Raw genomic sequence first — 23,299 nt, forward strand, 5'->3', positions numbered from 1 at the left:
AAAAGGATGAAAGGCAAAGTCGACCTCAGCGGAATTTGCACTCAGAACACAAAGGCAGATGAAATACCGCTAAGCATTTCGCCAGCAAGCTAACATTTCTGCTAGCTCACTGCCTTCGCAAAATAAATAGAATTATAAGGAGACTGTCATCATTATCATCATCATTTAATGTCTGTTTTCTATGTTGGCATGGGTTGGACGGCTTGACAGGTGTTGGTCAGCTGGGGAGCTGTGGAGACACCAGCTGTCTGCTTTGGCATAATTTCTATGGCCAAATGCCCTTTCTAATGCCAAACACTTTATGCTCTGGGTGCATTTTTTGTGACACTGACACAGGTGAATAATTTATAAGATCTGTCTCTGAAAGACTAAACCTTTTGTTACCATATTTCTGTTGAAATTTACTGATTTTGTTTCAATGAATTATAAAAATAATGCCACAATTAATTTTGAAGAATTTATATACAGTAACCCCTCACTTTACAAGGAGCCACTTTACAAGACCCTGGGTTTACAAGTTTTATTTTATAATAAATCTAAAAAGGTTAAACAGCCATTTTATGTGTGTGACAACATCACAACATGTGGCAACACTGGTTCTGACATATCTACACAGTGAGAGAGCAAAATGACGGCATAAAATGTCATTTCTGCTTTACAAGTTTTGCTTTATGAGTGATCATCAGGAAGAGATTAACTTCTATATTGAAGCATTACTGTATGTGGTTTGTGTGTGTTGAACATGATGAAGAACTAAAAATTTATTATGTAAACCAGGTTTGTGTAAGAGTGTATAATGATATAATGGAAAATATTATATATACTGGTTTGTGTAAGAATGTATAGCATTATAAGAATGTAAATATATAATATATACTTACCTCGTTGAGGTAATGCTGTTCGATCCTTGTATCTTGAGAATCTCTTGGTTGGAGACTCTAGAGTTAAGAAACAAACCTTGTTTTATAAGATAAATAGGTCTTGTTTAAATGACACAACACACACACACACACACAGAGTCTCCCACAACTACATACATGCATCCATACAAACATACATACATGATGATAACTGCAAACCCATGTTCAAGTATTGCCATCGTCTGATTGAAAGTCCCACCCAGGCAAAGGCCACAACCCTCTCTCTTTTTACTCTTTTACTTGTTTCAGTCATTTGACTGCGGCCATGCTGGAGCACTGCCTTAAGTCAAGCATATCGACCCCAGGACTTATTCTTTGTAGGCCTAGCACTTATTCTATCGGCCTCTTTTGCCGAACCGCTAAGTTACGGGGACGTAAACACACCAGCATCGGTTGTCAAGTGACGTTGAGAAGAGAAACACAGACACACACATATACATACCATACAGCCACTCCTGCACCTGTATGTATGTATCAGTCGCAACATCGCTGATAAGCAGTGCTGGTGGGTTTATGTCCCCGTAACTTAGCAGTTCGGCAAAACAGACCAATAGACTAAGTACTAGGCTTACAAGGAATAAGTCCTGGGGTTGATTTGCTCGACTAAAGGCAGTGCTCCAGCATGGCCGCAGTCAAATGACTGAAACAAGTAAAGGAGTAAAGAGTATACATGAGAGCTGCCTCCTCGTTATTGAGTATGGTCATAACGAGGCTTAACTGTTAATGGTGCTGTGATTGAACATAATTTTTTCGCCCAGCTAAAGATCTGCAATGTCTTGTACAGAATTGGCAGCTAAAACCTTTACCAGCAATAGCCAGCTGTAGTTGTAACTGGGCTTCATGTACCTTTGCATACATACATATCCAGCGAATTTATCTACAGATACAATTCATCTACACACAGACATACAACCACACACACACACACACATACATACGACCACACACGCACACATAGAAGCACACACATAAATTGTTGTAGTGGATCATCCCATAAATAATGTGGTTTTTTCAGTTGCATGAACTAAAAGTCAGAGAGGAATGGGATAAACTCCCTGCATCAACTTGCTATAAAAGCAGGTAGTAATTTTACCTTGTCCTTATTCTTAGTACAAGTCTTGAAGAGTGCAGTTTGATTTTAACAGTTATTTTTCAAAGCTATAATGAAAGTGACAAAGGAGCATATTTGGCATATTTTGCTTTTTGTGTTCAATAGAGGCAACAATGCAATGGAAAGTGTGAGGAATATTAATGCAGTATTTGGGGATCAGACAATAAGTGTAATCCAGTATCAACGGTGCTTCCGGAAATTCTGAGCTGGAATCTACAGACTAGAAGACAAGCCTCATCCTGAAAGATCAGTAGAGCTCTCTGAGCACATCTTGCAAACCCTGGTGAAACAAAATCCATTGTAAGTGTTGAGGAACTAGCAGAGAAGCCTGGATTTGGTCAGTCAATCATTCATCAACACCTTCATGCCATTGGAAAAGTCATCAAATTGGGTCAATGGGTTCCTCAAAAACTTTCCGAGTCTAATTGTGCACAGAGAGTGAATGTGTGCTCTTCTTTGCTGTCACATCTCACAAATGAGCCTTTTTTGTTCCACCCACCATATTCGCTGGACATTGCCCTATCTGGTTATTATTTATTCTGCAGTCTTCAAAATCATTTGGACAGAAAAATATTAATTCTATAGACGAGGTCAGAACAGTACTGGAGGAATATTTTTCATCACGGAGAAGTGAATTTTGGAAAAGGGGCCTTGTAGAAAATGAAGGAGAGTATATTTTAGACGAAAAAAGAACTTTGTTGATTTTTTTTTTCTTTCTCTGTACTTTTCTCTTTTTCCTTTCTGATGTCTGTATGCATGTATCTGCCAGTCTACCAAACTGGAACAAACACGTACAAAATATTTCAAAAGTAGTGAAGAATTCTCAAAGACATTTTGAAAAGAAGAGAAACGATTAAAAACCCTTACTCAGTAATTTTTTGGAAATCTCTGTCATTTCATCTTTTAAATAATCATCTGGAACAATCAGACCATTTTCTTTGAGTAACCTGGAATTAACATATGACCGGTAGCAGGAAAATCCTGAAAAGATACAGGAAATGAGATTTAATTACTAAACAAACAAAAAAATTTAATCATTGTCTTTTTAACATTCACCTTTCTGTGCTTAAGACTGAATTTGTTGAGGTAGATCATCTACGTGGAGGTACATAGCCTAGTAGTTAGAGCAGCGGATTTGCGGTTGAGGGATCGCGGGTTCAAATCTCAGACCAAACGATGTGTGTATTTATGAGCGAAACCCCTAAGCTCCATGCGGTTCTGGCAGAAGATAATAGTGAACTTCTGCTGACTCTTTCGCCACAACTTTCTCTCACTCTTTCCTTCTCCACTTGCAGCTCACCTGCGATGGACCGGCGACCGGTCCAGGTAGGGAACCTAAACGCGAAGGAAACCAGCCTTTAAGAGCCAGGCATGGCTCGAGAAGGAACAAACAACAGATTATCTACAGCTGGGTACCCTTTCTGGCACTAAATCCAAGCAAGGTAATATTTCCCCATGGCCAGTTGGATTTTTCACTGAAAACTGGAAATGAAAAATTCAGCCTGAATGGCAGCAACACCTGTTTTTAATCTATTGCCCAATATCAAGGTAAGGATGCAGTCACACACACATCATTTAAAGTCCATTTCCCATGCTGGCATGGGTTGGACAGTGTGACCTGAGCTGGCAAGTTGGGTGGTGGGGCTGCACCAGACTCCTGTCTGATCTGGAATGGTTTCTACAGCTGGATGCTCTTCCAAACACCAACCACTTTACACTGTGTGCTGGGTGCTTTTACGTGACACCACACAGGCATTTTTTTGTGGCACGACACTGGCATATTTACATGACACTGCACAAGTTTGGCCCAACATGGTACCACTATGAGTGCCTTACACCACCTTCAGGATTGGTTATAACACTTCCGCTGCAGGGTACGGTCTTCTTGTGTACAGCCAAACACCAATACACACACATATATTTATGATGGGCTTTGACACAGTTTCTTATTTCTTTACTACCCACAAGGGGCTAAACACAGAGGGGACCAACAAGGATAGACAAAGTCATTAAGTCAATTACATTGACCCCAGTTAGTAACTGGCACTTAATTTATCGACCCCGAAAGGATGAAAGGCAAAGTGACCTCGGCAGAATTTGAACTCAGAAAGTAACGGCAGACGAAATACTGCTAAGCATTTCACCCAGCGTGCTAACGTTTCTGCCAGTGAGCCATCTTATAGCTTTAGGGCTTCTACACAGTTTCTATCTATGAAATTCATTCACGAGGCATCTGTTGACCCGGGATGATAGTTGATGACTCTTTCCCCAAGGTGCCATGCAGTGGGACTGAACTCAATATCACATGGTTAGGAAGCAAGATTCTTAACCACATGTCCTCTACTGTACCTATCCTCATTGGCTTTACTTCCATTATCCATGCTGACATGGGTTAGAAGGATCATTCCAGTCCAACTCATCTCAAGCTGGAGGCTGCTACTTCTGTAGACAGACACTTATGTGTCATTTGGCAAAGCTGCCACTGCTCAATGCCCTTCCACTTTCCAGTAACCCTATGGAGTGTATTGGAGATGCTTCATTGTGGGCCCTTAAATGTTATTAGATATTATAAACAGCAATTCATTTGTATCACACTCCTGTTGATAACATCTCTTAATTCCTACCCCTCCCTCTCCCTCTCGCACCCACTCTCTCTCCTTCTCCCTCTCCGCCCCACTCTTTCTCTCTCTACAAAATCTTTCTTTAACTGTTGGTACAGCCTTGCTGAAGACTATGTCTTTGGAATCCCTCGTCCCCATTCCTAACTATAAAAATATTGTTGTCATGCAATGGGGGGGGGGAAAACACAGACAGAAAGACACACACACACACACAGGCCAGGCTTCTTTCAGTTTCCCTCTACCAAATCCACTCACAAGGCTATGGTCAGTTCGAGGCTGTAGTAGAAGACACTTGCCCAAGATGACATGCAATGGGACTGAACCTGGAACCATGTGGTTGGGAAGCAAGCACCCAATGTAACCCATAATAATAATAATAATAATAATAATAATAATATTGTCAGAGATCATGAAGGAAAAAAATGCTTTCTAATTGATGTATCAATACCGGAAGATGACGTGTCTCTAAAAGAAATGGAGAAACTCTCAAAATACAAAGACCTGGAAATAGAGGTAACCAGAATGTGGAATCTAAAAACAGAAACAATTCCTATCATAGTAGGAGCATTAGGCATGATAAAAAAATATTCAGACAAATACATAACAAAAACACCAGGACTTACAAACACATATAACATACAGAAAATTGCACTACTAGGCACTGCACACATCCTACGCAGAACACTTTCCATACAATAACCATCAGAGCAACACAACAAATCACAGCACATACCCAAGGCACACAGAGCTGCGCTCGGTAGTGAAGTGAAAGCACGCTATAAAAATAAAACTACTGAATAATAATAATAATAATAACAATAATATTAATAATTCTGCTCAATACCACAGATTTGCTTGTCAGTTGTTTGACCTTAACCAGTTGATCATGTCCCTTAGTGGCTGACGATATGTGCATCTCTGATCACGAGCAGAAGTAGTGGGGGAGCATCATAGCCATGTGTTGAGAGGGATTCTTTGGGGTTTGAATAATTCACCTCTGGAAACATGGGTGGTTCTTTCAACATCCTTAAACAACCCTTATTCAGGGACCTTTTGAGCGGGATGGGCTACTCAACCTGAAGAAAATTCTAACTGGGCCCCACCTGCAAGGTCATGTGCTGCTTATCTTGATATGAGATCACCATGTCGCGCACATATGGTTGTGATGCATGTGCCTAGTGTACCCTTATCAGACGGGTAGTCATGATGGGTATACTGGGCTTCGTATATTTTACCCCAGTGTCACTTTGATGGCATGCACTGCTCTCTCACTCAATAGTAGTAATAATAATAATAATATAATAATAATGGTTTCAAATTTTAGCACAAGGCCAGCAACTTCGGGGGAGGGGTAACTTGATTATATCAACCCCAATGTTCAACTGGTACTTATTTTATCAACCCCAGAAGGATGAAAGGTAAAGTTGGCCTCAGCAGAATTTGAACTCAGAATGTAAAGACACTAACCATTTTGTCTGGTGTGCTAATGGTTCTGCCACCTTGGTGCTCCAGTGTATGACAGGTAATGAAAGGTATTTCAAATGTGACCCTCCAGCCTTCTTTGTATACATCAAGGACTGGAAATATTTTATTGTTATATATCTGCTCGATCAGGGCAGACCTTGGGCTGAACAACAACAACAACAACTGTTTGTTATTTTCTTACCTTTGGGAATATCCAGGGTCTCGTGCCCTCCAAAACTTTTAAAGGTGTTTAACATCCTTTCATCTGCTGAGACTACCCGAGCTTGAACCTGCATCAGATGGCGTTCCAGCATCGAGATCTGGGACAGTCTCTTCTCTCTCTCTTTACAAACCTTCCAAGGATGGTGGTGGTGGTGGTGGTGGTGGGGAGGAGAAAAGGGGGAAGAAAAGGAAACAGAAATAAAACAATAAAAAAGCAGATAAAGACAATAAGTTATTGTATGTGTGTATATATACACAGAGATAGGCGTAGGAGTGGCTGTGTGGTAAGTAGCTTGCTTACCAACCACATGGTTCCAGGTTCATTCCCACTGTGTGGCACATTGGGCAAGTGTCTTCTACTATAGCCTCGGGCCAACTAAAGCCTTGTGAGTGGATTTGGTAGACGGAAACTGAAAGAAGCCCGTCGTATATATGTATATGTATATATATATATGTGAGTTTGTGTGTGTGTGTTTGTCACCCCAACATCGCTTGACAACCGATGCTGGTGTGTTTACGTCCCTGTAACTTAGCGGTTCGGCAAAAGAGACTGATAGAATAAGTACTAAGCTTACAAAGAATAAGTCCTGGGGTCGATTTACTTGACTAAAGGCGGTACTCCAGCATGGCCACAGTCAAATGACTGAAACAAGTAAAAGGATAAAAGAAAGAAATACATTTGTGTGTGTGTGTGTGTGTGTGTGTGTGTGTGTGTGTGCTGTGAGATGACATTCTTGATGGTGGTAGTAACAGTGGTTTGGTGATGATTATAGAGGTTAGTGATGGTGCATGGCTCACTGGTTAGAGGCATTTGGATCACAATCATAAGGTCATAAGTTCAATTCCTGGCAACATATTGTGTCCTTGAGCAAGACACTTTATTCCACATTGCTCCAGTCCACTCAGCTGGCAAAAGTGAGTTGTACCTGTGATAGTAGTTGTTGTGGTTATAGTAGTAGTAGAAGTAGTTGTGGTAGTAGTAGTAGTAGTAGTTGTGGCTGTGGTGGTGGTAGTAGTAGTATTAACAATAGTAGTTGTTGTGGTTGTGGTGGTGGTGGTGTTAGTAGTAGTAGTAGTAGTAGCAGTTGTGGTTGTGGTGGTGTTAGTAGTAGTATTAGCAATAGTAGTTGTTGTGGTTGTGGTAGTTTTAGTAGTAGTAGTAGAAGTAGTTGTGGTAGTAGTAGTAGTAGTAGTGGTAGTAGTAGTAGTGGTTGTGGTAGTGGTAGTAGTAGTAGTAGCAATAGTAGTTGTTGTAGTTGTGGTGGTGTTAGTAGTAGTAGTAGTAGTAGTAGTAGCAGTTGTGGTTGTGGTGGTGTTAATAGTAGTAGTAGCAGTAGCAGTTGTTGTGGTGGTGGTGTTAGTAGTAGTAGTAGTAGTAGTAGTAGCAGCAGTAGCAGTTGTTGTGGTTATGGTGGTGGTGTTAGTAGTAGTACCATAATACAAAGTAAAAAAGAAACAAAAACAATTTGCCAAAAGTGAGGGCTGCCAACCACGCCATCTCCCACACTCAACATACCTGGTTCAACCATTCTACATATCTCTCATGGTGGGGGTCCTTGCTGCCCTTTGAGGTGATGAGATTCTCCACCGTTGTCATGCACAGTTTGTCTTGGGAAAGGATGTCCCTCAATGCCGACGTCAGCACATGGTTTATGTCTTGACACTTAACAGGGGCCGGTCGTTGCAACAGCATGGTGTTTTCAGACCCTGTGCAACACGGGTCTTTGTTTGTTTTATTGCACCTTCAAATAGAAATCCACATGGCAAAAATCAAGAGCAAAAGAAAAGCCTTGCACCCGGTGGCATTATGTATTACGTGTTGCATACAATGTATTCCCCATCATCCAATCCTCTCCCAATCAGAGATGGCCATATCACAGAAGCAATGAATGCTTAGTACCAAGTGGGCCAGTTTTGATAAATAACCACTTCTCCTGTCTGCCTACATCATCATCATCATCATTGTCATCTTCCTCATCGTCATTTAGCATCCGTTTTTCATGCTGTCACGGCTTAGATGGTTTCTATGACTTGATGCCCTTCCTAATGTCAACCACTCCAAAAGTGAACTGGGTGTCTATTATGTGCCTCCAGCACAGGTACCTTTAATATGTCACTGGCACAGGAGCCTTTAATGTGCCACCAGCATAGGTGCCTTTAATGTGTCAGCAGCACAGGTGCCTTTAATGTGTCACTGGCATGGATGCCTTTAACATGTCACCAGCATGGGGGCTTTTAACACAGGAGTCGGCAAACCAGGGTAAATCACCCTAAGTGGGGTAAAATTGAAATTTTGGGGGTTAATGAGACCTCATTAGACATAAGTAAAATCATATAAAAAATGCGTTCCTTGTTACGACAGAAATCTTTCTTCTGGCTTTGAGGAGGCAATCAAAGAGTTGCTGCCTTTTGCAACAACCTGCCTTTGCAAACAAGGATTTTTCACTCTAATGAACATAAAAACAAGCAGGGTAATCGATTGAACCCTGAAGACTTTATCCAAATTGCTCTGGCATCAAAATGCCCCAATTTTAATGTAATTGTAACAAAAATGAAACGATATCATTTCTCAAAGCTTGAAGTGAAAAAGTTTCTAGAAAGATCCTTTATTTCCTAATGAGAATATTAATTCATATTTATTACATTTGTTTTATACTTTTTATATTTGTAATTGTATTCATAGTTGTAGGAGTGGCTGTGTGGTAAGTAGCTTGCTTACGAACCACATGGTTCTGGGTTCAGTCCCACTGCATGGCACCTTGGGAAAGTGTCTTCTAATATAGCCTTGGGCTGACCAAAACCTTGTAAGTGGATTTGGTAGACAGAAACTGAAAGAAGTATGTGTGTGTAAATCTGTGTCTGTTGTTTATGGCAAGGTTGTTTATGGAAGACCAGCAGTCGCCCATGCATACCGGCCTCCCCTCTCCACACCACCAGTGTTATCCAAGGGAAAGACAAAGGCCAATACAGCTTGGCACCTGTGATGTCACAACTCATTTCTACAGCTGAGTGGACTGGAGCAAAGTGAAATAAAGTGTCTTGCTCAAGAACACAACACGCAGCCCGGTCCAGGATTCGAACTCACAACCTCACGATTATAAGCTCGATGCTCTAACCACTGAGCCATGTGCCTTCACAATCAAGGGAGTAACGTCAGTGTAAATAAATATATTTTGGGGTAAAAGGGTTAAAAAAATTGTCTGACTCCCTGCTTTAACATATTGCCAGCATGGGTGCCTTTAACATGTCACCAGCACAGGTGCCACTAATGTGTTACCATCACAGGTGCCTCTCATGTGTCACTGACACAGGTGCCTTTAACGTATCACTAGCATGGGTACCTTTAATATGTCACTGGCATGGGTGCTTTTAACGTGTCGCCAGCACAGGTACCTTGAACGTGTCACCAGATCAAGTGCCTTTAATGTGTCACCAGCACAGGTGCTACTAATGTGTTGCTGGCACAGGTGCCATTGACATGTCACTGGCAAAGGTACCTTTAATGTGTCACCAGCATGAAGATGGTGATACAGCATGTACACACTTGTCACTGATTTATATTGTAACAGGAGGGCTTTTTTTAATGTTGGAACATAATTTATTTGTTACATTAATAGTAAAAATGTTCAAACAATACAATATATGGAAACATTAAGATGGAACAGTGTAATATGACATGTAGGGAAAGTTTCTTATTTCTTTAGTACCCACAAGGGGCTACACACAGAAGGGACAAACAGATTAAGTCAATTATATCGACCCCAGTGCGTAACTGGTACTTATTTAATCGACCCCGAAAGAATGAAAGGCAAAGTCGACCTCAGTGGAATTTGAACTCAGAACATAGCGGCAGTCGAAATACTGCTAAGCTTTTCACCTGGTGTGCTAACGATTCTGTGAAACAGTGTAATACAACATGTAGGGAAAGTAAATATTCAGGTTCTGTGGCCTGTCTTCTCCTTTGATAATCCTTGATTGAATATACAACAGAAAACAGATATCAGGAGAAGGTAACATGCTCAAACTATGACCGAACTGTGGCTTGAGATTTGTATGTGGCAAAAGGCAGGATGAAATCCAGTGCTATGATATTAAAAGTGCAAGACTGAAAGCATTGTACAGAGAGGCAAAACAAACAAAATAACAAAAAAAACATGGTTTACATACATAGTAGAGTCTTGGACTAGTTCTGACATGGTTTAAATCTGTCTCATTGAGGGGAAATGAAGTGTAACTGTGATACACCCACGAGAAAACCTGTAACAAATCCAATATTATTGGTCACTGTATATACATATATATATATGTATGTATAGATAGATATAAATATAAATATAAGTATATATGTATATAATAATATAAATAATAAATAAATAAATACATATATGTATATATACATGCATATATGGGTACAGGACATCAAAAAACGTTGAACAGAATGAGAAACAGAAACATAGGGACAAAAACATAGAAACAAACTTTTTCTCAAACAATGAAAAAACAAAAAACGAGACATGCCACATAAAGAATATTCCTCTTTTTCAGTTGTCCTTGTTTCATCTACTCCATGTTTCAGAGGCAAGGACAATACATGACTTTGTTTAATCAGTCCTTCCCACAAAGCAAATTAAATGAAATTTGGGATTTTTGCGGAAGGTGAAAGTGGTAACAAGAACAGGACAGTGATATGCATGTATATGTGTATGCATATATGTGAGTATGTGTGCGCGTGTGTTTCATTGCATAATGGCTACCTCTGATGAGTACAGAGTTACATAATCAGACTGTTACCTAACACTCTGTTGAACTCTTAATGCAAAACCAATTGGTAAGCTCAGCCGTAATGGATATATAATACTGTACACTTCAATTAATACATATTCAACTACCATCCATGCAACATCTATATTCCTCCATGTGCCTGTCAAATCCTATGTGCCTGCTATAAGGCTTTACTTCCACACACACCAGCTTAAATCAATTTGTCCTTAGTCGAAAGTCACCCATTGTTAATATCCAGTTATTTGTATTTGTGAACCATTTCCCCCTTTTTTTCTGTCCTTGTTTTCATATACATTCGCTGCTTTCTTCCAAGGAATCTAGTGCTCTTAGCTTAGTTTTTCCTTGGGGCAGGCCAGATTAGAGCAATCTCGAGTATAACCAGCAGAAATTGCAAAGATAATCTGGAACTCGACTGAGAAAAGAAAACTCCGAATGACCCGTCCTTGATCCTTGTTTTCTTTGTATTGTCTGTCTGGATGTTTTGCGTTCTTATCCCATTTTTGTATTATATATATATATATATATATATATAATATATATATATATATATAATAAGTATGCATATATATATATATTTACAGAGGTGCAGGAGTGGCTGTGTGGTAAGTAACTTGTTTACCAACCACATGGTTCCGGGTTCAGTCCCACTGCATGGCACCTTGGGCAAGTGTCTTCTACTATGGCCTCGGGCCGACCAAAGCCTTGTGAGTGGATTTGGTAGATGGAAACTGAAAGAAGCCCGTCGTATATATGTATATATATGCGTGTGTGTGTTTGTGTATCTGTGTTTGTCCCCCTAGCATTGCTTGACAACCGATGCTGGTGTGTTTATATCCCCGTAACTTAGCAGTTCGGCAACAGAGACCGATGGAATAAGTACTGGGCTTACAAAAGAATAAGTCCCGGGGTCAAGTTGCTCAATTAAAGACAGCGCTCCAGCATGGCCGCAGTCAAAAGACTGAAACGAGTAAAAGAGAGAGAGTAAAGAGAGAATATATTGCCATCATCATCTTTTGATATGTCTGTCTATCTGACTGCCAAAGCCAAATCAGTTTACCTGTAAACATTACATACACCTGGTTGGACACCGAAGGTAGCAACATTTTGGCCACATTATCAGGGTCAAGAAACTCTGCAGGTCCAGTTTGACAGATAATGGGCAAACGTGCAACGAAAATGAAGACAAAGAAACAACATCAAAGCCTGAGTGGAGAATCTCATGACAGAGTGTTTGACAACAGCACGAAACCACATTTTGTGGTGAAAATATTGACAGCTTCTGAGGCCTCGGAAAGGACCTTGACAGAATGAACAGCTGTAACACAAGGTAAGCGTGTGCCGATGAATAAACGGTTGTACTGAAGGCCCTGACCTTCAACCATGAATGGAAATATTCATTCATTTACCCATGTCTCCATTTAAATCAGGGATTCTCAACTAGGGTCCGTATGGCCCTTGGCGAGTCCACATAAGATTTTCTTGTTAAAGTACGTGGTAAATACATTGGTTACACTTTTTAATACAATTCCTAATATTTAATTATAAAAATACAGTTGGATGGGTTTTTTTTTAGATACCGAGCAAACGGTTGAGAACCACTGACCTAAAATGGCTGAGAATCACTGATCTAAATCTATCGATCTATCTGTTTGTCTGTGTAAGTGTGTGTCTGTCTATCTATCTATCTATCTATCTATCTATCTATCTATCTATCTATCTATCTATCTATCTATATCTATCTATCTATCTGTCTGTCTATCTATCTATCTATCTATCTATCTATCTATCTGTCTGTCTGTCTGTCTGTCTATCTATATATCTATCTATCTATCTATCTATCTATCTATCTATCTATCTATCTATCTATATATCTATCTATCTATCTATCTATCTATCTATCTATCTACGTACCCATCTAATTAATTCTTTGCTTATTTTTATGGGTCAATCCATGGATTCATCCATCCGTCTCTCTCTCGTTCTCCCTCTCTCTCCATCCGTCTAATCATTCCACATGTAAACATACGTATATCTGCGGTTGGGGAGATAAAAACAACAAAATATACTTAACTCAATGGAATGATGTGAGAAAAAAATGGAAAAGTCCAAGCTAGAAATCGAAGGAATCGTCAGAAAGAAAGCAACGGGTGTTTACGTTCGTGTGAATATGAAAGCAATAAAAGATGATGTTAAGAAATATAAACATAAATAAAGATGTAAATAAATAAATAAAACAAATTAAAAGTGCGGTTGTTTACATGCGTTACTAAGCGACGACGTAGCTTTGTTAACCTCACACATGCTGGACTTGAAGAGTTCCACTTCCGTCTCTTCCCAGACTTTGCGACTTGGTTACCATAGAATCGGTAAATATTTGCATTCTGTGTGGTGTGACAGCTTTTGGAAGGTCGGTCGGCGGGTATTCTGCGACGGAATGTCTTGGAGAATACCTAAGGACCAAATAATGAAAGTAAATGTGTGAATTCCAATTAGGAAGACATTAATTAATGCTGTATTTTACCTGAAAACAAAGATTTGCGATTATCTTAAAGGTGAAAATAGAAGCAAATTATAAACATAAACGTAATTTGTTTTGTAATGTTTAAACATCCATTTGTTTATACTTTATAAAACTTACACTTATAATTATAAAACTTGTATTTATAAAACATTTCGAGAAATATAAAGTAAAAGACGAACGTAAGCTTTAGGGTTTAATTACTCAGGTATGTTTCGCACCTGACTTTCAGGAAAATAATAATTATTTGTTTTTTTAATGCAATGTTCCATAGAAACCTTGAAGTTGCTATCAATTACGAGGCATTCCTTCGTTGTAACTCGATAAAATCAGAACATTTCACTTCGGGTATTTATTTCCGTGGGTTGTGGAATAATAGATATAACGGAATTATGCCAGAAATGTCTCGTTTTATACTTGAAGAAAAAAAAAAGCCTTGCATATTTGTTCTCACCTGTTTCAGGTGTGTCTGTAAAATCCGCAAATTTCCAAGCAGAAAACAGAATCGAACTGTCATTTGCTTCCATGGAAATATACCCGAAGTGAAGTGTTTTGATTTTGTCGAGTTATATCGAAAGAATGCCGAATTACGATTATACCGGAATTTCGGGAGTGGGGAGAGGATTATCGGATAATTCACACGGGTCGAATGTGTTTCTTCGTAACTTTCAGAAAAATTTACGCTTTTTTAATGAAACTTTCTACAAATATTTTTCGGGTGTTGCACCATCAGATTATGATCATATTGGAATTTAATGTAAAAAAAAAAAAGAAATTGCTGGGTGCACACACATACACGCGGGTATATATCGCGTATTTATGTCTACAAAATGGAACTTGAAATTATGAAGAAATTGATATGGTGTGTGTTCGCCAACCTCTCTCTCTCTCTCCGTTAGATTCCTGTATAATCGTTATCTACACCATCTGACAAAGTTGGGTACGGGAACATGCACGTTTAGGTATGCCTAAATTTGTAGGGTCTCTTCACGGTTATAACGACCTCCAGTACAAATCATAAGGGACCACCACCACATAGAAACAATATTCTATATCCTCCTAATTTACAAATAAATAGAATTGCGTTTGTTATCTTTATCTGGGTCTGACTTCATTTTCTCTCATGTCTTCGTTCGTCTGACAAATAAATAATCATTTTTATATTAGTGGTTATTAAAGTTAATTAAACGGTTAATATAAAGACCTTCAACCGGGAACAAAGAAAAAACATTAATCAGCCTGGTGGGTGATAACAAGTGCGTGGAAAACGAATATGAAAAAAAATGCGCGCTGACGACCGGGGGGTGGGGAGGACTTTGGGAAAATTCACAAGATCCGATTTTTCCGTCATAACTTCGGGTAAAATGGATTTTCTTACGGAATCCCACGTTTTTGGTTATGGAGGATCCGATTCTGAAAAAAAAAATTTTCAAAAATCGCAATTTAAAAATTTCAATTCCCCTCTACCCGTCTTATTTTTTCACTTTTTCCGGTTTTTTTTTTTTTGAGAAATACGTTGAAAAGTACGAAGATTACTATTCTGAAAAAAGTTTGTAAAATTTCAATTTTTCAACAAGGATAAAAAATATATATTTACATAGGTGCAGGAGTGGCTGTGTGGTAAGTAGCTTGCTTACCAACCGCATGGTCCCGGGTTCAGTCCCACTATGTGGCACCTTTGGCACCTATGTGGCACCTCAAGTCTTCTATTATAGCCTCGAGCTGACCAAAGTATTGTGAATGGATTTGGTAGACGGAAACTGAAAGAAGCCTGTTGTATGTATGTATGTGTGTACATGTTTGTGTGGCTGTTTTTGTGTCCCCCCCCCCCAACATCGCCTGACAACCGATGCTGGCGTGTTTACGTCCCCATCACCTAGCGGTTCGGCAAGAGCGACTGATAGAATAAGTACTAGGCTTACAAAGAATAAGTCCTGGGGTCGATTTGCTCCAGCATGGTCACAGTCAAAATGACTGAAACAAGTAAAAGAATATACACTCAGGCCTTCTAGCAGGCTAGAAATAACAGCCAAATCTCACAAAACTGCGATAACATAATTTTGAAAATGCGATTTTTGAAAAAATTTTTTTTTCAGAATCAGATCCTCCATAACCAAAAACGTAAAAAAAAAATCAATATATATATCCATTTTAGCTGATTTTTTTTTTTGTTCCTGGGTGAGGATCTTTTTATTGACCAATTAAACTTGGTTAATTACAGTTTTATAGTTTATAAATATTACAGGCATTTCCCCCACACAAACACATACACTAACTAAACATAGACACACATAGAGGTATACGCATGCGCAAATGAAGCCACATACAATCGGAATACAAAATACAAAATGGCTGACCGTTAGTAAGGAGAGACACACAAATAAGAAAGAAGAAAGCAAAGGACCACTGATGCGGTCACAGGAGTGTGACGAAAGAACTCTGGACGAAATAAGATTAAGATTAATGTAAAACATTCCAGTTTAGCCGAAATAAGATTAAGATTAATGTAAAAAATAAATAACGCTGAAGCAAAGTAACACCAAATATATAGTGCGTGTGTTTTTATTGGCTAAACTGGCAAAATGACCATCCCCAAATACAACAATATCTGTTTCAACACACGATTTCACATCAAAAATCTTGCAAAACAAATATATATATGTATGTATATAGTTCAAATTTACAGCAAAGCAAAAGATGAAGACAGGTGAAGGAACAGCAAGCAGGTGTATTAGTTTGATGCTCAGGAAGAATAGAAATGTCTTTTATGTTTTGAGCCTATGCTCTTTGACAGAAAAGATTGAGAGGTAAAAACATGGAGAAAGAAAAAAATGTGTAAGGATTAATGGTTCAACATGATATTCAAGGTCTGATAAATAAGTTTTAACGTTGTAGCTCACTTCCACTGTTTACAACAACGGTTGGAAGGAAGGTGTGTAGCATGTGATTATTGCATTGAATATGACAGAGAACATTGTCATGGCAATACCTGCTGAGAGGCTTACGCAAAGTTGCAGAAAGTGCATGGAGAGGAGTGTATGAGCTGCACACAAGTGTACGAGTGATTGAGATGTTTCCAAGATAGCTGAAAAAAAGTTGATATTGATGAACGTTTTGGGAGACACACAACCTGCAGAACTGAGAAAAACATCGCAGATGTGTGTGGCTGTGAGGGGAAATTGTCAAATCACCGTCCATGAATTATCAGAGGATGTGCCGATTAGTTAAGGTTCAGTTCAGTCCATTATCACTGAAGATTTGGGTATGAGACACATATCTGCCAAGTTTGTACCAAAACTGCTTTCAGCTGACCAAAAAGACACTCGGGTTTCAGTTGCAAAAGATCTCCTTGAATGTGCCGAGAACGATGAAAACTTTACGTAGGCCTCTGAGCAGGTATCACAAAGCTTTTGGCAAAATTTGATGCAGATTCTCTGCTAAACTTTCTGTCATGGTCAATGCCATGATCACATGCTACACACGTTCCTTCCAAGCACTGCTATAAACAGTGGATGTGAGCTAGAATGTTAAAACTTAATGCACATACACAGCAGAGTTCAAGGTCATTCTGTGCCATGCGGCTTCACTCTTCGTGGTTTAGCTTTGTTACTATGGCAACAGTCCGGATACATATTGATCAGACCATGTATGTATATATATAGGTTTGATAAGTGCTAACACAAAAAACTCTCAGCTCTTGAGTCACTCTGTTACATCTACCAAATATTGCACTGTTGTACTCAAGAAGACCTGTCTACCACAGAAGAATTAATACTGGTGCTGGTGCCACCTAAAAGGTACCCAGTATCCTCAGTGGAATGGTTGGTCTGGCCCCTGGCCTTACCATCTCTGATCAAACTGTCCAACCCATGCCAGCATGGAAAGCAGATGTTAGATGATGATATATATATATAGACATGTGGGGTTTTTTTTTCTTTTTGGTTATTTTCTCAAATTTAGACTTTTCTTCGTTTCTTCTTGTTGCCTCCTCCTCCTCCTTTGTTTCTTTCGCTTCCTCTTATGCCTCTTCCTTCTCCTCCTCTTTCCTGCCCTCTTTTCATTTTCTTTTCTTACTCTTCTTCCTCTTGCCTTCTCTTCACCTCCTTCCTCTTCTTCTTCACCTACCCCTCTTCTCCCCCATTTCTTCTTCTCCTCCTCCTCCTCCCCATTCTTCTTCTTCTTTTTCTTCGTCTTCAGTTTTTTGGCTTTTGTTTACCTTTTCAGGTCTTGCCGGTCTTGTTGCCAAAGTGACTTTAAGAAGAGAGAAGAACTGCTGACCCTCACCCAAGACAACAACCAACCAGCCAATCCGTCACCCTACAGAAATGCAGTTGAATCAGTTACCCAAAGAATGTCTGCTAAAGATATTCCAATACCTGCCGTTAGTTGATGTTATCTTGGGAGTGAGGTCAACTTGTTCCGATTGGTACAAACTCAGTTTCAATGGAGTTCTTTGGAAAACAGTCAATCTCAACAATCGCAATATGGCGTCACGCATGAGCGATGGAAACTTTTTAAATCTACTTCGTTCTGTTTCAGACAGTGTTGAAGAGATTATTTTTGGTTACAGTCCAACCATTTCAGAAGTCAGCATCCTTCACGAAGAAATTCACTGCCCGAATTTAGTCAGCATTGACTTACGTAGAATTACCGTTGATGCCAGCGTTGTAGAGAAATTTCTCACGAAATATCCAAGAATGGAGAAGTTGTCCTTGGAACTAACTCTGGCAGATAATTGCACTCAATTTTTAGAATTTTTCCAGAACCAGGACTTCTCTTGTTTAAAAACCCTTTCTATTATATTTAAACTTGAGGAGGACTGTGATATAAATCTCCAAGAAGGCCAGGAATTTGAAGAGGTGCTCTCTAAGAATCCAACACTTTGCAACTTGAACTCATTGTTGGTTGATGCTATTGTTCCCTGTACATCTTTACAATGTTTTACAATCAGCTTCAGCTATTTATCAGGTGAAACCTTGTATAAAATTCTCTCTGCAACTAAGCAATTGACACACCTTAACATTGCTGGTTGTTGGTACGTAACCGGCAAAGCGTTAAATGCACTCACCCCTGACTGTGGGCTTGTTAATTTAAACATGGATGACACCAGTGTAACGGACGATGCCATTAAAGTAATGGCCGAGAGATGTCATCGACTGCGGTCTGTCTCATTGGAAAATTGTCTGTGCATAACAGATAAAGGGGTTAGCGTTTTGGCGCAAAACTGTCCCAGTATCACAGATTTCTCTCTCAACCACAGAATTTTTAATGAAAACACATTTGATGATTTAACCGGTGGATCAAACAAACAGTCAGTACGCCAAGATTTTGAGAAAATGAGTGTGAAGCCCTTTTTAAATGTCACTGATGTTAGTATCTTGTCTCTGGTCAACTATTGTCACAACTTGAGTAAACTTGGTCTTGCTGGTTGCATGGCCCTCACTGACCAGGCAGTCGAACAGATAGCCTGTTCTTGTCCTTATCTAACCCTGTTAAACCTATCTGCATGTATGCAGGTGTCTGATCGCTCTGTTGAGTCGGTCCTTCAGAAGTGTCAATTCCTGGAAATACTTTTCCTTAGAAACTGCATCAATGTTACCAAATTGACTTTCCCTGGTACCAAAACCAGAATTTATTCAAGCGAATGTGATGTCTCAAATGATGCTCAGAATGTGACCGATTCTTGTGATAACGTGACCAGAAGTTGTGAACCAGAGGTTGAAGCTGCTGAGAAAATACCTGACCAAAACAAAGCCGATTGCCAGTTGCATCAGCAATGTCTTCGAAAGCAGGATTTCAAATTGACCATTTTGAATCTGAACTTCTGCACACGGATTTCAGACACGTCACTCATGCAGATTGCCCACAACTGTCCATGGCTGCGCAAGTTATTCTTATGCAGTTGCATTCAGATCACAGACTCTGGCGTTGGAGCGATTGCAAAGATGTGTCCTCTACTCAATACTTTGGACATTAGTGGTTGGTCAGTTTGTCACGGGGAACACATGCAACTGACCGATAACAGCCTGATGGAACTCTCTGTCCATAGTCAGTACCTGTCATGTCTGGTTGTCGTTCGATGCATGAACATCACCGTAAAGGGAATTTGTGCTGTTCTCTCTAAGTGCAGCAAATTGCGCAAGGTTTGTATCAGCACTGGTGTGCACTTCAAAATTAGAAGCATTGCCCTGCACAGCAGTTTGCAGAAGATCGAAGCTTACACTTCCCTCAAGAATTACAAAGATTCAAACCAAGATAACTTTGTCGTTCTTGAATTGTACCCTTATAACAAGAGGTTACTTTAGATACCCCTGTTGATCGATATCTACCCCAATGTATGCTCCCAGCTGTAGCCACCTTCCCTACAAATCTTCAGATGTGGCTAGCACGTCCATTCAACCCATAGTGGTTTAGTATCAGTTGTACCTCACAGGGCTGTCTATATCTCCCAGAGCTTTCGAGAAAGTTTCACCACATCATGGAACTGCTATACCACCTCACCACATTTCTGTATACCTCAATCTGTAACCAACATTGAAGCACAACACCATGACAGTACCCCACCACTCAAACACACCACAGAGCTCCTTATTTCCTGTTTTCTCTGCCTGCAGAAGAATGCCCACCGACTTAAGACCGTTGCCTCTGTAGTATGAATTGATGTTATTGGACATATCATGTTCTATCAGCTGTACTCTTATATGCTGGCTTAGGGCATGCCGGAAGCAGGTATTAATTTTGGAGTTTTCTTTCTAGATTAATTGCTTTCACTGCAGCCAGGGAGCTCAGTCTACCCTTACAGAAATATATCAATCCCATTGATGGGACCCTTCCTGGTACCACCATTCAAGGTCTGAGTGGACCAGGGAGTAATGGTAACTCCATGCTCCCCACAACTCAAGAACTCCCAAACAGGAGCTTTACTCTTATACGCTGGCTTAGGACATGGAAAAAGGTATTAATTTTGGAGTTTTCCTTCAAGATTAATTGCTTTCACGGCAGCTAAGGAGCTCAGTCTACCCTTACAAAAATATATTCAACCTATAATAGATGGGGTGTTAACAGGTGCTACCTATCTGGGTTTGAACAAACCTGGGAGTAATGGTAACAAAGGAGTGACTCCATATTTCCCAGAACTCCAGACCTGAACCCTTATTCTTCCATGCCAGCTTAGGGCTTGTTGGAAGCAAGAATTAATTTTGGAGTTTTCCTTCCCTAGGCTGCTTTCACCACAGCTAAGGAGCGCAATCTAACCTCACAAAAATCTATTCAATGGGATCCTGACAGGTACCACCATTTCGGGTTTGAATGGAGCTGGGAGTAATGGTAATGAAGGGGTCACTTCATGCTCCCTACAACTCCAGAACTCATAAACAGGAGCCTCACCACCAGATATAGTTTAATGTCATACCCAGGACAAGCCTCTTTTACCCATGGGGGATCTATTTAGCCCCTAGGTGTGACCCCGACAGGTACTACCATTCTAGGTCTGAATGGATCTGGCCCTAATAGTAATTAAGGGGTGACTTTACACTCCCTAGGACTTTAGAATTCCCAAACTGGAACCTCCCCACCAGATGTAGTTTAACTTCATACCCAGAACAAGCCTCTTTTACCCCTTAGAAATCTATTTAATTCATAGATGGGACCCTGAAAGGCTCAGGGAGTACTGGTAATTAATCCCTTTGATATCAACCCACCCAAGTTCGCCCTTGCTTCTGTGATACAAACTTCCCATTTTAAGGGGATCTAAGTAAAAATCTCCCAAGAAGCTTCTATATTGATTTATGTCCCAATTATCAGCTTTGTAACGATGAAGATTTTTTTGTAAATTCTTAATTATTTTCAAAATTAATTGAAATAAAGAAGGTGTATTTCAAGAGGAACATGTTAACAAAAGGGTTAAGGGGTGAGTCCACTCCTACCCCCCAGATCTCCAAGAGCCTCCAAAACCAGATGTAGTTTAATGACATACCCTGGATAACACTCACCACTAATAAAATACAGAATTATCACACTACATCAGAAAATTCAATCATACCTCTGCAATACATCACAACACCACTGCACCATCACCATCACCTCTGCTGTACACCACCACACTGTTCCACTTCTACTCTCTTATCACCATACTACACAACCTTAGCACTACTACCCACTCTATGCTATCAAAACACCACTGTGCCTTACCATCCTTCTCTCTATACTAGTGTACTACACAACACTGTACCCGTATACCATACCCTGCCACTGCAAAATTATTCCATGGGAGACAAGAAGCCCATGCTAAATGTTCGTTCCTTCACCCCTACCCCTTCTGAAAGTTACACCCCTTCCTCCAATCAGTAGTTAAGAGGTTAAAGACCAGAGGTCAACTGTTTACCTTTGGTCCTTCCGCAATATGGAATGTTAGATTATACTTGGTGCTTGAGTTTAAATTCTGGCATTTCTCCAAGAAGGGATAAAATAATTATTAAAAAAAAATTTAAAAAAAGAAGTACAAAATAATAAACAGCCTGGTGTATAATTAATTGAACCTTTTTCAGCCATCAACTCCCTTTTTTTTTCACCTGACACATAACACTACAAAATCAAAACCTATGTGCCTTGCCTCAACAGCCCTTTCATACCAAAGCAATACCTTTGCCCCTATTCAAAATCTTGTACACCCAGTCATAAGAAATATACTTAATGCCATCCGAGTGGGCATAGATTAAGTGTGATATGATGGACTGTATACCCCTTAACTCCCTAACATACTGCTGGTGATACAATTGATTCTGCCCCTTTCAACCTTACAAAATTTAGCTTTTTGCCTATGCAAAATATGTATTATTATTCTTTTTAACTCAGGTTTTTGTTCAAACCCCTAGAGTCTTGCATGCGTAGCGAGCTTGATGCCTGCAGCCTACAGTACGATGCTATCAACTAATTAATAGTTTCCTTATTATTATTATTATTATTGTTGTTGTTGTTATTAAGGCGGCTAGCTGGTAGCATCGTTAGCACGCCAGGTGAAATGCTTAACAGTATTTCGTCTGCCACTACATTCTGAGTTCAAATTCTACTGAGCTCGACTTTGCCTTTCATCCTTTTGGAATCGATAAATTAAGTACCAGTGAAACACTGGGGTCAATGTAACCCCCCTCCCCCAAATTTCAAGTCTTGTGCCTATGGTAAAAAGGATTATTATTATGATTATTATTATTTTTTATTTTATTTATGCGCCCTTTTCAAGCCTAGCCAGGCTCACGGGCCCGGTTTCTGTGGCATATGTGTTCCCCCCAGCTGGACAGGACGCCAGTCCATCACAGCATTACTTGGGGTGAAGGAGTACAACAGGGGTCACCACCAGCCCCTGCTGGAGCCTCGTGGAGCTTTTAGGTGTTTTTGCTCAATAAACACACACAACGCCCGGTCTGGGAATCGAAACCGCAATCCTCCGACTGTGAGTCCGCTGCCCTAACCACTGGGCTATTGCGCCTCCACATTATTATTATTATTATTACTATAAGATTTTGTCCTGCGGCTTTTTATTTTCACTATATTTCTTGAAGTGTGTTTAGGGTTCACTCCTTATTGACCCTTACAGTTGAACCAGTGACCTTATTATTGATTCATCATTAAGGGCCATAAGAGGCACATTTTTGCTCAAAATGCC

The 23,299-nt window shown here is 39.9% G+C and overlaps 2 protein-coding genes across 4 annotated transcripts in view; one reads left to right on the plus strand and one right to left on the minus strand.

The window, feature by feature from the left end:
* LOC115225645 (deleted in lung and esophageal cancer protein 1-like) overlaps positions 1-13,242 on the minus strand; it is a 125,259-nt gene extending 112,017 nt beyond the window's left edge. The window contains exons 1-6 of the mRNA XM_036514506.1: positions 13,192-13,242; positions 10,506-10,595; positions 7,855-8,080; positions 6,319-6,469; positions 2,899-3,012; positions 882-938 (exon numbers count right to left, since the gene is read on the minus strand). Coding sequence (XP_036370399.1) covers positions 882-938; positions 2,899-3,012; positions 6,319-6,469; positions 7,855-8,080; positions 10,506-10,534 — 577 coding nt within the window. The 5' untranslated portion in view covers positions 10,535-10,595; positions 13,192-13,242. The remainder of the gene's footprint in view (positions 1-881; positions 939-2,898; positions 3,013-6,318; positions 6,470-7,854; positions 8,081-10,505; positions 10,596-13,191) is intronic.
* A 174-nt stretch (positions 13,243-13,416) lies between these two features.
* On the plus strand, positions 13,417-22,706 carry LOC115225649 (dynein regulatory complex subunit 6-like). 3 transcript variants are annotated; one of them, XM_036514679.1, is made up of 2 exons: positions 13,417-13,487; positions 17,858-22,706. In XM_036514679.1, exon 2 carries the CDS (start codon positions 17,964-17,966, stop codon positions 19,941-19,943), a length of 1,980 nt encoding a protein of 659 aa, XP_036370572.1. In that variant the 5' UTR covers positions 13,417-13,487; positions 17,858-17,963; the 3' UTR covers positions 19,944-22,706. The 3 variants fall into 3 exon arrangements, with proteins under 3 accessions (XP_036370572.1, XP_036370574.1, XP_036370573.1); XM_036514681.1 differs by having other exon boundaries at positions 13,436-13,486; positions 17,863-22,706; XM_036514680.1 differs by having other exon boundaries at positions 13,448-13,672; positions 17,863-22,706.
* Positions 22,707-23,299: the final 593 nt, after the last annotated feature.

Source organism: Octopus sinensis, linkage group LG28 (assembly GCF_006345805.1).
Source record: "Octopus sinensis linkage group LG28, ASM634580v1, whole genome shotgun sequence".
Lineage (NCBI taxonomy): Eukaryota > Metazoa > Mollusca > Cephalopoda > Octopoda > Octopodidae > Octopus > Octopus sinensis.

Bases quoted from the DNA above. Each gene is read 5' to 3' on its own strand.
- LOC115225649 (XM_036514679.1), top strand. From the start codon at position 17,964: ATGCAGTTGAATCAGTTACCCAAAGAATGTCTGCTAAAGATATTCCAA.